Source organism: Podarcis bocagei (genome assembly GCF_964188305.1).
Source record: "Podarcis bocagei genome assembly, chromosome: 2".
In the NCBI taxonomy this organism is placed as follows: Eukaryota; Metazoa; Chordata; class Lepidosauria; order Squamata; family Lacertidae; genus Podarcis; species Podarcis bocagei.
Genome location: NC_138126.1, coordinates 43,565,797 through 43,579,965, shown reverse-complemented (window position 1 = coordinate 43,579,965; position 14,169 = coordinate 43,565,797). Strand labels below are relative to the sequence as shown.

The following is a 14,169-nucleotide window of genomic DNA, read 5'->3' as shown; positions in this document are numbered from 1 at the left end:
GCAATCTGTCCAAGGGCGCCCCCATCTGCCTTCTGCGCTATACGCTACTACCAGGTTCAACGGCGATGTAACCTGTAAGTACCACCTGCTGGAAGCAACAAGAGGTACAACAGGGCTGTTGCCTCCATGCCAGGCCTTTGGACTCTGCAGAGGCAACTGATTATAGTCAGCTGGACTTTCCTTTGAATGAACCCAGCAGAGCTACTTCTTATGTTAACAAGCCTTATTTTTCCTCCCCTGGCCACCCAACCTCTCTGCTCTGCGCTGCTCCCTTAGCGCACCTCCCGCAACGTTCGACACCTCGCGCCGCAAAGCCTTTCTGCCCCCTTACGACACTGTCGTAAGCGGCGGTACTGAAGCAGCCGTCTCCATCCCGGAAGCCGGGTTCGCGCTTTACGTCGCGCCTGAAGCCGGAAGTATCCGGAGACGGGGTTTCGTTTCGTTGTGTTTACTGTCTCCGCGTCGCTTGTTCTCGGCTGTCGCTGGGGCGGCCGGCGGCAGCGGCAATATGGACAAGAAGAAGAAGCCGCTGGATGTTACGGTATCCTCGGTGAGTGGCGAAGCGGGGAGGAAGCCCATAGGGTGCCCTTCTTCCCCTGCAAAGGGGGCTGAGCTGGAAGGCCCAGCCTCTGCTGGAAGGGGGCGCTCTGCACATGCTCGGGGGGTACTTGGAAAACCCAGCGTTACTACCTTTCGCATGACAGAAGAAGTTGCCGCCCTTGCACAGATTGTGAGCAGCCCAGGCTAAGCTGTGGGAAACAAATGTTTTCTTTGTGCCACTTTACATGCGCCCTTAAGCTCTAATTTACTTGTCTTTTTAAATGTTTATGGTTATAAGTTGCTTTAGATTGTTGTTAATATTGTGGTTTTAATGCTGTAACCTGCCTCGGGACCTTAGGGTTGAAGCGGGGGGGGGGGGCGTGTAGTAAGAATATCTACCTTTCGACATTAGGGTTGAGCGCCAGGTATAAATTAAGACCCTTTTCTCATACACCTCAACTTTTCTGCTAATCCCAAGGGCCTCCCTTGATGGTGAACCTTTCAGATTGTCAAGACCATCTTGACAGTTCCTGGGCTCTTTAAATGCGAAGAGGTCCTGATGACAATGTAATTTTCCAGCTCTTTCTATGTCCTGATAATTCAAATATTTCAGAAAGCATTGCTAAGGGGAGCGGAAACCCAATTAGGTTTTAGGATCATTTTTAGGTCTGGCTCACTCCTTCATAAAATGTTTTCGCTACCCAGAGTACAATAAGATTTTTATGCTGTTGATGTAGACAGCTATTGGACCTGTTCATTCAATCCAACCAGAATGTACTACTCTTAAGTGAAGTACAGACCAGTGTTTTTAGAAATTGGCTCCCAGTACGTTTCTGGGCACAATTCAAAGTGTTGGTGCTGACCTTTAAAGCCCTTTAAATGGCCTTGGCCTAGTATACCTGAAGGAGCGTCTCCACCCACATTGTTCTGCCCGGACACTGAGGTCCAGCGCTGAGGGCCTTCTGGCGGTTTCCTCACTGCGAGAAGCCAAATTACAGGGAACCAGGCAGATGGCCTTCTTGGTAGTGGTGCCCACCCTGTGGAACATCCTCCCATCAGATGTCAAAGAAATAAACAACTATCTGACTTTCAGAATACATCTGAAGGCAGCCCTGTTTAGGGAAGCTTTTAATATTTGATGAATTATTGTATTTTAATATTTTGTTGGAAGCCGCCCAGAGTGGCTGGGGAAACCCAATCAGATGGGCGGGGTATAAATAATAAATATTATTATTATTATACATGAAAATTCTGAGCAGTTGGTCAGATACCTGAGCTATGCCACTGCTGTGTTGCAGAATGCTCGGTTAAATTTTTATTCACATTTTTGGGGTTTTTTGCATAAAAGAAACACTTGGGTAGGAATGTGCAATGTCTGATAAGATGATGTTGGATATTCTCTTAGGTATATACCGTAAATATTCTGCTTAATCAAGTATATTGATTGGGAGAGTGAGCTGGGACTGACAATCTCATCAATTTCCCCTGCAAATCTTTTTAAAAATGACTGATTAAAAATGACAGTGTATGTTCCATAAAATAAACTGTGTTACAATTTAGTGTTTTTAATTGGAGGTTGGAAACCTTTTCAGCTTGGTAAGTTGTGTTCTTACATCCTCACCCCCCCCCCCAAGAACCACTGTGATAGGAGGGAGATAACATCAGGTGACCCATTTTTCCTTTGCTGCCAAGAATGATCCCAGTCAATGCAAGTGTGGCATATCAATTGAGTTTTCAAAATAATCAGGTTTTATCTGAGGTAATCAAATATCAGTCCTTGTCTTTTTGTAAGGCTATAAAGAACATCTGAATCTAGAACTGCTTATTTATCCTATATTATATTTGGTCTAAGGGACGCGGGTGGCGCTGTGGGTAAAACCTCAGTGCCTAGGACTTGCCGATCGTATGGTCAGCGGTTCGAATCCCCGCTGCGGGGTGAGCTCCCATCGTTCGGTCCCAGCTCCTGCCCACCTAGCAGTTCGAAAGCACTCTTAAGTGCAAGTAGATAAATAGGTACCGCTTTATAGCGGGAAGGTAAACGGCGTTTCCGTGTGCGGCACTGGTGCTATCTCGCCAGCTGCAGCTTCGTCACGCTGGCCACGTGACCCGGAAGTGTCTTCGGACGGCGCCGGCTCACAGCCTCTAGAGCGAGATGAGCACGCAACCCTAGAGTCGGACATGACTGGCCCGTACAGGCAGGGGTACCTTTAACTTTTATATTTGGCCTATTTCTAAGCAAACATTGTATGGGGTAAAGTTTTGTCAACCCTCACTTTATATGCATTTGCGCTGGTCACCTTACCAGTATTTTAATTTCTCAAGGTTTTAAGTATTTCAGTTGTTGGACTATAGTTGCAAATTTATGTTCTTTTCCACCGAGACTCATTTAAAGTTCTTTATTGTCTTGCTAACTGGAAAATTGTCTTTCTTTTTCGCTGTGCTTGATGCAGCTCATAGACTTGAAAGCTGAACTTTTCCGAAAACAGGAAGAATTCAAAAAAGAAAAACTTCTGAAAGATGCTGGAGTTCCTGTAAAACCTAAAGCAACAAACAAGGTAGAGTTTGTTTACAATTCAATCCTATAACTATCTGCTCAGAAATAAGTTTGCTGAATTCAATGGGAATTGTACATAGGATTGCAGCCTACAACTTAATAACCTTGTTGAATTCAGTGGGACTCTAATTCAAGAGTAATCTTCTCCTTGAACAGCTGCCTGACATTCTGAACGGTAGTTTCCAGAAATGTAACAGGCTCAAGGCTAAGGAGCTAGAAAGATGCAATTTGAAGAATTGTGTAAACTGACATTCAATAATTCTGTAGTTCTCTATACTACAGAATAGACCTTCTTGTTTCAAGAAGGAGAGCCTGTAGAACCCCATGCTATTGTTAGGCAACTTGCTTGCAGACCATTTATTACATTTAGGAAGAGTTTTGTAGGAATGGAAAGCTTTGGTGCGCTGGATATAGGGTAGGGGCCTTATGTCACACACTTGAGCTCTGATGTATTTATAACTGGCCAGTACTGGAGCCTAGATGATGGAAAGATCTATCTTTCTTTTAAACAAAAAAATAAAAGCCTGCTGGATCAGGTCAAAAGTCCATCTAGTCCAGGATGCTGTTCTCACAGTAGCCAGCCAGATGCCTTTGGGAAGCACACAAGTAGAATCTGAGTGGAACATCACACTCCCCTCTTGCAGTTTTCAGCGACTTGTGTTCAAAAGCATGCTGCCTCTGACAATGGAGGTGCTGGATGTTCTATGACTATTTGTGATAACTGATATAGTATCTGGTATAGTATTTATGTTTCGTTTTGAAAATTTAATGTTACAGAAGCCAAGCATTTGGACTAAACAGAATAAAGGTGTTTCAGATCGATCTGAGAAAGATGCTGAACAAAAGATAGAAGAGCAACAAACCTTGGACAAATCAAGGTAATACTTCTGAGAAGGGAAGACATAAAATTTCATTAGTCTGGTTACATATTACACACTGAACAAATGTAAAATAGGACTGTGTGCTTCAGAGCTGATGCTCAGTTTCTGCTTCTGAAATTAATTCTGAACTTTTGCAGCCCTAGGCTTGAATGCCTGTGCTATAGACAATAATTTCTCTGACACCAAGTGTGTAACCATTTGTGCATCTGATGCCACAGGTTGCCTGTTAAAATGCATCTGAAGTCCATTTCTAAGGGTGTGATTTATCAGACAGTTTGCACATGAGAGAGTTCAGATTCAGGCATATGCTCCTTTGAAATACATCCCCAACTTTGTAGGACGCTCATCAGCATTTTTGCTCAGAAGTCTCAGTTCACTTCAGTGGGTCATTCGTCCCTAGGAAGTGCTCAGGATTGAAGTCTATCTGCAAATAAGAAGAATAAGTAATGTCCTTCATTCTCTGTGTCTGGGGAGTGTAACACTCTTTGCATTTTGACAATTATGTACAGCATCACATTCTTGGAGGTTTGGTGTCTTTCCAACTGGAACTAGTAGTATCCCTCTTTTCCCATCTCCTTGTTCCTGAGGGCGCTAAGGAACAAATGGCTTGGAACACACAGGCAAATTCATTAAAAACTGTTGCATTACAGAAAAGGAAGGAACAAGGAAGGAAGTAATGTGCACAGAGAAGAGAGAATTGTGCTTGCAGCTAGGGCTCCTGTTGTTTCTACCAAAATAAGTTGCTTTATTAAACCGAAAAAAGTTTCTCCCTAGCATTGCTATTTTTTGATGGTGCCCATGGCTTTGATTATTGCCTTCTGGGCCTCTAGGAAAGCACTGTAGCCTCTTTTTTTAAAAAAAAGTAAAATTGCCTCTGTGTGATTCCTCCTGAGAGGTCCTTGTATATATGCATGCCTATGATTGTGTGGAGGATGTTGCTGTTCTGTCCACAGTTACATCAGTAGTGACCCAGTATTCTCACCATTCCACCCTTGGGAACCAAAAGCGCCCCTGTTGCTGCTGGTTTAGGTCGCATAGGTTGCCTTAAGAGGAAGCAGCCTTGACTGCAGGCAATGATGTAAGAAATGAAATCTTTCTCCCATATTCGTTATGGCAAAAGACTTCTTGCTTTTCTCATGGTTAACTGAAAGGGATGTGTTCCTGTGTTTTGTAGGCAGAAACTAGAAGAGAAAGCACAGCTCTATGAGAAGATGACAAAAGGAGACTTTCCAGGTGAGTGAAAGCCTTCTTTATGTACAGCAAAATTGGTAACTATCTCCCTAGGATTGCTTGTCAGATTCTGTTTTCTGCGCATTGTCATGTAGCGTAGTCAAGGGCATTGTTGGCAGCGGTAGAGCTGATTGCTGCAATTTTATATTGACTCCTCTCTTGGCTGGGTCCTTTTGATATCTGTCACTTACAGATTGATTTTTCTGTTTTAGATGAAGAAACTGAGGATTTGTACCTTGTGGATTTCACCCAGAAGATTATAGACAAACGGAGAGAAGTACAGGAACTGTGTGCAAATGAAGCTGCTAGAAAGGCAGCAGAGAAGGCAAACAGGGAGGAAGAGAGACTTTCTGAAGCAGAAATTCCACCTCCTCAGGACCCCACTGAAGAATGGTTTGTGGTTCAATCTTGTTTTCTATTATTTCTCTGCAATTACTACCATCAGTCCCATACCACCTCCCACACAGAGAGCATCTCTTAAGTGAAGGATACAACTAATCTATAGTTAACTTTCTTACCTATAAGGAAACAGTATTCCATGAGTTTTCCTTGCAAAAGAATTTCCAGTAGACTATGCTTTTTCATATTAAGGGTGATTCAGTTGTACGTTTTCCTTGGTTAGATGTTGCATGAATTTCACACCCTCCTCCATTTAGAATAGAGTTCAGTCATAATATTTTTTTGAACAGCATTTTTAAGTTTGATTCATATGCAGAAGTCATTAAATCAACCAGCTGAAATTCTGTTCACTGCTCTCCTATCAGATGTATACACATCTCTTAGATAAACAGCCACCTTTCCCTTTTTTGTAGCAATATTTTCATAAAAGTGCATACTTTTTAAAAGCATTGATATTTGTCAGTCTCTCCTAAGACTTCTGTGAACTTGTTGGCCCATAAGATCACAACTGCTATTTTCCTGGCTTGCCTGGAGCTGCTTTATTTAAGCTTGTGTTACAGAAGTTAAATTTCTAGATATTTAAATTTACTTTAGTTGTAAAAGCATGCATCTTGCAAACAGTCATCTTAGTACTTCAAACAACTCATAAATTGTTTTCTGGACAGTCAGTGAATGTGTAAGAAAAGTGTTGAGATGCTGCAAGGTTTCTCTCCCCGCCCGCCCCCAAATCGGTCCCCAGAGTTGGAAAAAACTCTGATAAACAGAAATTGGATACCTACCAGTAGTTGCTCCTGGGGGGTGGGTAGAGATAGAGAGAGCTACTCCTGGGTCCTTGGCATTCTTGGAAAAAGCAGCATAATGAAAGCATAACTCATTGATAGCTAATAATTAGCACTGCATGCTGGGCCCATCAGCACTTTGGACAGCTATGTGCCTGTGCACTCTAAATAATTTGGAGCATTAAACACCAAATATTACTGCCACTCTTAAAGGACAGCATTTACTGCTACTGTACTTGTCTGGATCTTGAACAGTTTTCAATAAGAGAAGTAACTGAGAAACCATTTTACATAAAAAGAACATTGACAGACCTTCTGCTTTGCATTTGTGTTCAGTTTTCATTAAAATAGTGGAACAAATGCAGAAGCGATCATTAAATGAGTCTTGAAAAATATTGTTTCAAATTTAATACTTGTGTGGGAAGTCAATGCTGCATCGTTATTTTCGCCACAGGGAGCAGGCACAGTGTGCCAGTTTAGATGCATGCTATTGTACATTTTTAATGGTTCTTTAACTACCTTATCACAAAAGCTAGCAGCTGAATTACAGTGAGTTTTAGAAATGGTGACTCTCATAAATGTTGGGAATGTTGGGGGGGGGAAAGAAATAGTGCTCTGTTAAACTTGTGACTGCTAACATTTATGGTGAGGTAACTAAAGAATTGTTCTATGCAAAGCATGCATATTACATGTATGTATTTGTTTCCTTATTTTCTAAGTTATAAATCAGACTGTTAACTTCTGTATAAAGCTGATTTTACATATAATTCTAGGGTAGATTATGTGGATTCCTTGGGCCGTTCTAGACGCTGTATGAAGAAAGATTTGCCACATCTGCTTCAAATGGATAAAGAGCTTCAGGGGAAGAGGTGAGGCTTGTACTAAATTAAACAGCTGTTGTTTTCTTTCACATATGGAATGGTGGGGTACGGGCAGTGGCGTAGCGTGGGGGGTGCAGGGGGGCCGGCCGCACTGGGCGCAACATCTGGGGGGCGCTCGCTCGCAGCTCTCTGCCCCTACCTGGCTCACGGGTTAGGGGGCGCAGATTACTTGCCTTGCCCCGGGTGCTGACAACCCACACTACGCCACTGGGTACGGGTACTTGGCCAGTTGGAATCTGATGGAAAATGTTCCGTGTTCACAGAAGCGTACATCCAGCTGCTTCTCTACCCCATGTCCTAAGCCCGGCACAGGTTCCTGAAGAATCTTGTTTCGTTTGAGCTAAGAGGACACTTGATTTTTTTTGTAGAGAACAAATTCTACATAAATACATGAAAAAGCTTCTAGGAGATGAGCAAGTTGACAAATTTGTCTGTGCATTCTGGTCAAATCTGTGTTTGCAGCCAAGTTAGCAATATTATAATGCTTCTTGTCGAGGATCAACTTGGGGAAGTCAGGGGTGACTAATTTTTTCGCCGGAAATGTACTGGGAGCCAATGTAGGTGTTTCAGGACCGGTGTCATATGGTCTCTGCAGCCACTCCCAGTCACCAGTCCAGCTGCCACATTCTGGAGTAGGTAGCCCCACGTAGAGCACATTGCAGTAGTCCAAGCGGGAGATAACCAGAGCATGCACCACTCTGGTGAGACAGTCCGCAGGCAATAAAACTGAATTTTAATGTGTCCTAATGAAACCTAGAGGAGTCTGGCATTTTCTGTTCTTGGATAAATGCATTTCAAAGCTTTTTGATCAAGTCAAGGACATGATGTTCTATTAAGTAGAACTTGATTTGTTTTTCCACTATTAAGTCTTATGATAACCGGGCAAAATGCGCATTTTAGGGAAACTAATCGCATGAGTTATTAAGTAATTGGCTCATTCATTTTTTTCCATAGCTAAGTAGGAAAAATAAAAAGATCTTGAAATGTAACTGTTGATCTGATGAGGGTAGCTTGCCAATTGCTTTATCTTCTTTTTATTCCATCTTTGCTTCCCCTCAAGAGAATGCCTTCTGCAGAGAAATGTGAACACTTGGCAGTGGGAGGAGTTATTTTGTATATTCTTAGGAATTTTCCAGTTTTTTCTCTTAACATTTCTTTTTTATTTTTTAGATAATGAATGAAATGCTTTTTAAGGCAGGACTTTACAGTACTGTGTCAGCAGCACATTGCTCCCTCGAAATAGTTTCTGAAAGCTATGTAACAATTTACAGCATCGAGTAATTACAATCCCTTTATATTGTAGAATGTATAACTCAAAGGACATGTAGAGGAATGCTTTTTGGTGCCTGCTCTGCAAGTGTCTTGGCAGTTCAGCAGAATATCTACCCAGAGGTGCTCTAAGGCATTGTGCTTTTAGATAGGATATACTTAATTGGTTTTGGGATTGGTAAGTTTACAACCATTTCTCACTCACAAACTCTTAAGGGATGCTTCCCCTCCCCCCTTAGGCAAATTACAGAAGAGAAGACTTTGTTGTCTGAAGATATGAGAAAGGAGCTTCAGCGTCAGCAGTGGGAAAGGGAAGAAGAAGAAGCCCTAAAGAAACCTATGGGACCAATGCATTATGAGGACATTAGAGAAAATGGTGTGTATTCTTACTGTGCATGCAGATCTGCCTTGAGAAATGAGGTGCACTTCTACTTCCATTGCATAAATAGATTCAGTTCAGTATATCTTCTCGATCAAGGCCATATCCTGATTTTTTTAGCAAGGTGATCATCAGCGTGCAGAATTCAGAGGATGCTATAATTATATGTTGGGGAAATTGGGAAGTCCCGTGAACTTATACCACATATAATAATAATACATCACACATCTTTACCTAATTAGTGATTAAAATGTTTATATACTGCTGTATCATAAAATATATCACAGCAGTTTATAACAATATATAAAATAAAGTCATACAATAAAATCATAAAAAGTTTAAACTCGATCCAGAGTGATTACTGTCAGAAGAGTAGTCCCCATCCTTCATCCGTTGAAAGTGGGGGAAATCCATTGAAAAAAGATGGTTAAGATTGTTGTGATGTGAGTAATCTGTGTGTATTTAGAGGTGTAATAAACAGGTTACTATTCCGCTTCATTGAAAACTGACTTAAGCAAGCACTGTCTTCCTTTGCCTAGGGAGGGCTGTAGGTCAGTGGTAGAACACATGCTTTCTTTTTTCAAAAGATCCCTGCTTAATTCCCTGGCATCCCAGGGAGGGATAGGAAAGACTCCTGTCTGCAGCCCTAGAGAACTGCAGGTCACTCTAGGTAAAACAGAGCTAGATGGATTCAGTACTCTTCTGTGTTCCTGTGACTAGTGTTGAATATCATCCTAAGAGGCAACTCTCTGTGTCCCAATATCCCTGTAGTTTAATGTAGGATGAATTCATAACACTGTACAAAAACATCTTCCTTTCAGAGGCCAGACAGCTTGGTGTTGGTTACTTTGCCTTTGCCCGTGATCAAGCTTTGAGGAGAAAGCAAATGGAAACCTTAGAAATGCTAAGAGAACAGGTATGAAGTTTAAGTGTTCACAATTGTGCTGGGGGAAAATATATGTTCCACTGTGGAGCTTTTCCTTGGGTATTGTATGGTTGGTGCATATGAGCAGTAACCTAAAATGTCCAGTGCCCCCCTTTTGAAAGACGTGTAGTAATCGTAGCTGAATCAAGAACTGCCAATATGTGTCCGAATTATTATTGTGACATCTGTGGGTAATGAATCTCCACGTGTGCAAATGTAGGGAGATTAAAACTTCAAATTGGGTTGCAGTTTATTCTTTAGGTTTAGGTGCAGAAAATTATGCAGAAGCTCAAGTTTCCCAAATAGATTTCTTAGTGTGACTTCGATTTAAAATACTCATTTCCTTCTAAACCTTTAGTTGTGTGGCTGCAATGAAAAACTTGTACGTCCTACTGTTTGTTTTAAGACTGTCTCTGAAATAAGATTTGATCATACCAAGGTTTTATTATCATGCCTTAGTAATTATTTGGCCACTTACAGAAGTGTTTGCAATATCAGAGTTTGGATTTGAAAAATATGGGGGGGGGGGAGATGGGTTGAAGTAAACTACATGGCTGTTAAGTAGTGTCTGTGTGTGATTGTAAGCAGTGAATTATTGGAAATAGCAACGTACATCACTTGCTACTGACTACATAAATCAATTGTCATTGACTGTTCTAAGACTACAGACCAGAGAGCAAAACGTGAACATTTAGCAGAGAAACGTAAGGCTGTTTTGGAAGCCAGGCTGTCCAAGCTTCGAGCGAAAAAGCGATTGAAAGAAGGTGACACAAAGGAAAATGGAGGTACTTTCTCTATAAATTACTTTCCTTAAATGCAGAGAACAAAGGAGCCACATCTGTATTCATAAAGCTGAACTGTTAATGAGGACCTCGTTAAACGCTGATCATAAGACCAATATTTCATCTCTATTGTATTGCATTTTTTTTTCAGATGGTATTCAGAATCCATTTTCTGAGGGTTATATCTGACTAAGCAACATTTGCGAGAAGACCCATTGAAATAAATTGACTTAAGTTAGCCATGATTTCATTGGGACTTCTCAGAATATGGCTTGCTCAGATAAAACCTTGAATCCAATATGATGTTGCAGCTTTTGAGAAGAGTAGAGAAAGATGTTCACTTAGAGAATGCATGTTAGAGAGGGGGAAGTAGTTGGGAATCAGAGGATTGTGGGATGTACTGATACGGCTAAACTTTATTATTATTTTTTCAATTCAGAGCTCATATATGCCATCTGTGCCTAGTCTCCAAACTTTCTCATTTGTCAGATATTCAGAAGCCTTTGTTAGTCTTCATTAAGATTATTAGGATTATTTCCATCTACTTCAAGGCACTTTCTGTTGCCACTGTTAATTGGCTTCTGGAGGACTGGTGAAGCCTGGCAAAAGTGAAGGTCATGATACATGCTCAATATAGAACCATGTGGAGAACCTTTTTGACTCCATGGTCCAGATTTTTATCAGTATCAGCCTTGTGAGTAAAATTTGAGAGGTACACAAAACTGGCCACCCATCAAAATCCCCTCTGCAGCTTTTCAAAGTGCTATTTGAATCAGTCTCTCCCCTCCTGGTTCCAGTGGTGCTTTGTTCTACTTCTCCTTTAAGTGGGCGGGCAGTAGCAGTAATGCCCCTTCGCTCCCTGCTTGAAGGAGAAAGGAAAGGGCAGGGCTTTAATCTCTGCTCATCATCATATTACATCCTGCTGCATGATGCTGCTTGCAGCTGGGAACAGGGCAGTGGAACCTATTCAGGATTCAACACTGCCATGCTGATGGGTGGGCGTAGTTCTAGGGAGAGGGCATGGCAGGCCAAGAAGGGCCCATGGACTGGAAGTTCCCCACCTGTGATATAAAACAATTGGGGTAAGTAGAAGGAACCTTTGACCCAGCAGATGCTGCTGAACTACAACTCCCTGGCCATTAGCCATGCTTGCTATGGCTGTTAGAAGCTGTGGTTCAGCAATATCTGCAGGGCCAAAAGTTATCTGAAGTCTAGGAAACTATAGTGGAATATTTCCAGTCTTGCTTAGTCCCCCCCTTGTTATTCCAATGCAGCCTTTAAAAGATACATTGCTAAGCAACATTTGAGCTATCTATTGAAATGCTAGGGCTTTAATTTATTTTTTCTTCAATTTCTTGCTTTGTTGTGATTTTATCTACAGCAGTTTTCTTTGCGGGGTGGGGAGGGAACATCCCAGTGAGATGCCCCCCCCCCCATTAGGTAATGCTTCAGAGTGTCAACTTGTAGCATGGCAGTAGCTTGTTGAATTATCTCCTGGCTCAAAGTAACATTTGTTTTAATAATCTTTATTCTCCACGAAAACAGAAGAAGTTGCTATGCCAGCAGCAGCTGAATCCAAGCCCATTGAAGTGCCAAGGGTTTCCGCGGAAAATAGAAAAGTGGAAGTGATCATTCAGGAAAGGAAAGATACAAAGCCTGGCGTGCCCTATGTCCGAGAGTGGGATAGAGGCAAAGGTAAAGACTTGAAATGTGCATCAGCTTAGCATGGTATAAAAAACCTTTGAATGGTGAGCTGCTCATACTGTGTCAGTATAATCTCTGCTTCGGTGGGCTGGTGAAGGAATTTCATGTTGTAATAGTCCTGCATTGGGGGGGGGGGGGGAGAAGGCATAGCATTTCCTGTGGATTCAAATCTAAGGTGTTTGGGGAGAAGGCAATGCTACCTCTTTATTCATTAGGCAAAAATGGAAAACATTTTAGCCTTACTTTTTCTCTGTTGTGTTCCTTGATTCCCTTGAGGACTTTTTAGTGAAAAATTATCACCTGAAATAAGAACTTATTTCAACCGGTGACTTTGTTCTCAAACTATTTATTCCCTACCAAAACCACTAGAGGGCACACCATGCAAGAGGAATGTTGACACATTCATAGCATTAAAATGTGTGTTTTCTTCGTTAGTTCTGCCTCTCTAGTTTATTGTGGCTATGCGACAGTGTGACCAAGATTGAATTAATGGAAGAGTTTGATGGTTAAGCATAGTATGTAAAAAATAAAATAAAATTGAGCTTGCTCTTTTTTCCCTTCTTCCCGTTAATAGAATTCACTTTTGGACTGTGGTCAAAGAAGCAGGAAGATCTCAGAAATGAACGAGACCCGGAATTTGCACCTCCCTCTGCTTATTTTATGGGTCAAAAGAGAACGCATGACTTTAGAAGCCAGAATTGGAACAAGCCTGGAACCTCATATGAAAAAACAGAAACCCTGACAAGAAACCTGCCATCCCCATCAACTGAGCCTTTCCGTAGCAGCTCACAGAGCAATCAGTTCCCCCCTACTCAGGAACATGACAGTGAACTGCAAAATCAACAGCCGGCTTACCAAACTTTAGATGACATGCTGTCATACTATAAACAAGTAACATGAGCTTTGGATGTTTTGAGATTAATCAGAAAACAGTGTTTGGGATTCTCACTTTTCATTTTGTTTTAAAGCTCAAGAGAAAAGGTATCTTGGTAGGATAGGTATCACATGCCTTTTGTCATGTATGCATCTTACTGCAGCCCTTGTGCTACTTCTGTCACCACTAGCATTAAAGGTTTCTGCTTTTAAAGATTATTGCTATAGTATTCTGTATTCGCTGCCATTTCCACTGCTGTTTGCATCACCATAAATACGATGACTAAGATCCAAGGGCCTCCTTTAGGCACATCTAAGGCCTTGGATCTGACCAGTAGGAGTGATGATTTAAAAATAAAATAAAATGGTATGCATACCCAGAAAGAGGCCACCATGCTATTTTGTGAACTGCTTTTGAAAATCCCCTTAGTTTTTGAAATACAGTTTATTATTTAACATGACAGGCTATTCTTTGAGAAACACAGCACACACCTCCTTTTGGCATGCAGAATTAGTTGTCCAGGCCTTTGCATCCCAGCATTAGAGTAATTTAGCGCCAACTTGTACAGTATAGTAAACAGCATTCCATGAAAGGTCTTTTAAATTATAAACCATGTCCACCCTGTGGCAGCTGGCATTTGTTCACATACCGAGCAAAATAGTGCATTGAATGGAAGCTTCTTAAGATTAGTATGGTGCTGGTTCTGCTATCCCATTAATCATCTGGATTTCTGACAGTGCTGACAAAGCAAGCAGTTCATGTGGGTGAGTGTTACCAGAAGCTGCTATTTTAATATAATGGAAAGATTCAGCGGTTTTTTTCCACCCATCTCTCTAACCCGAACAGTTGTTTTGTGTTACTTAAATATTTAAAGCTGTCCGTTTCACTGATGCAGAGTGATTAGGATGACAACTGGCAGCAAAATAAAACTGGATGCGTTTTCCAATTCTGCAGTGTCTATTTTAGTTTGAG

General features: G+C 41.6%; 1 protein-coding gene and 1 long non-coding RNA gene across 7 annotated transcripts in view; one reads left to right on the top strand and one right to left on the bottom strand.

The window, feature by feature from the left end:
- Positions 1–385: 385 nt before the first annotated feature.
- CCDC174 (coiled-coil domain containing 174) lies at positions 386–14,143 on the top strand. Its single transcript, XM_081184267.1, has 11 exons — positions 386–550; positions 2,991–3,095; positions 3,872–3,972; positions 5,150–5,208; positions 5,418–5,598; positions 7,157–7,252; positions 8,773–8,909; positions 9,734–9,828; positions 10,499–10,622; positions 12,165–12,314; positions 12,898–14,143. The coding sequence occupies exons 1-11, from the start codon at positions 509–511 to the stop codon at positions 13,221–13,223; spliced, it is 1,416 nt and encodes a 471-aa protein (XP_081040393.1). The 5' UTR covers positions 386–508; the 3' UTR covers positions 13,224–14,143.
- Positions 3,995–14,169, bottom strand: part of LOC308581685 — a 44,836-nt gene continuing 34,661 nt past the window's right edge. For 3 of the 6 annotated variants that reach the window (XR_014005151.1, XR_014005154.1, XR_014005156.1), the window contains 2 exons: positions 8,924–9,067; positions 5,609–6,444 (listed from right to left, as the gene is read on the bottom strand). This is a non-coding gene — a long non-coding RNA (uncharacterized lncRNA). Of the gene's footprint in view, positions 4,400–5,608; positions 6,445–8,923; positions 9,068–12,358; positions 12,442–14,169 lie in introns of those variants that run through there. The other 3 variants (XR_014005152.1, XR_014005153.1, XR_014005155.1) reach the window with 3 other exon arrangements.

What these genes read in the sequence shown, in the direction of transcription:
- CCDC174 (XM_081184267.1), top strand. Translation starts at nt 509, where the DNA reads ATGGACAAGAAGAAGAAGCCGCTGGATGTTACGGTATCCTCG. An exon ending in GACAAAAGGAGACTTTCCAG is followed by an intron (nt 5,209 to 5,417) that starts GTGAGTGAAAGC and finishes TTTCTGTTTTAG; the next exon opens with ATGAAGAAACTGAGGATTTG. An exon ending in TAGAAATGCTAAGAGAACAG is followed by an intron (nt 9,829 to 10,498) that starts GTATGAAGTTTA and finishes GACTGTTCTAAG; the next exon opens with ACTACAGACCAGAGAGCAAA.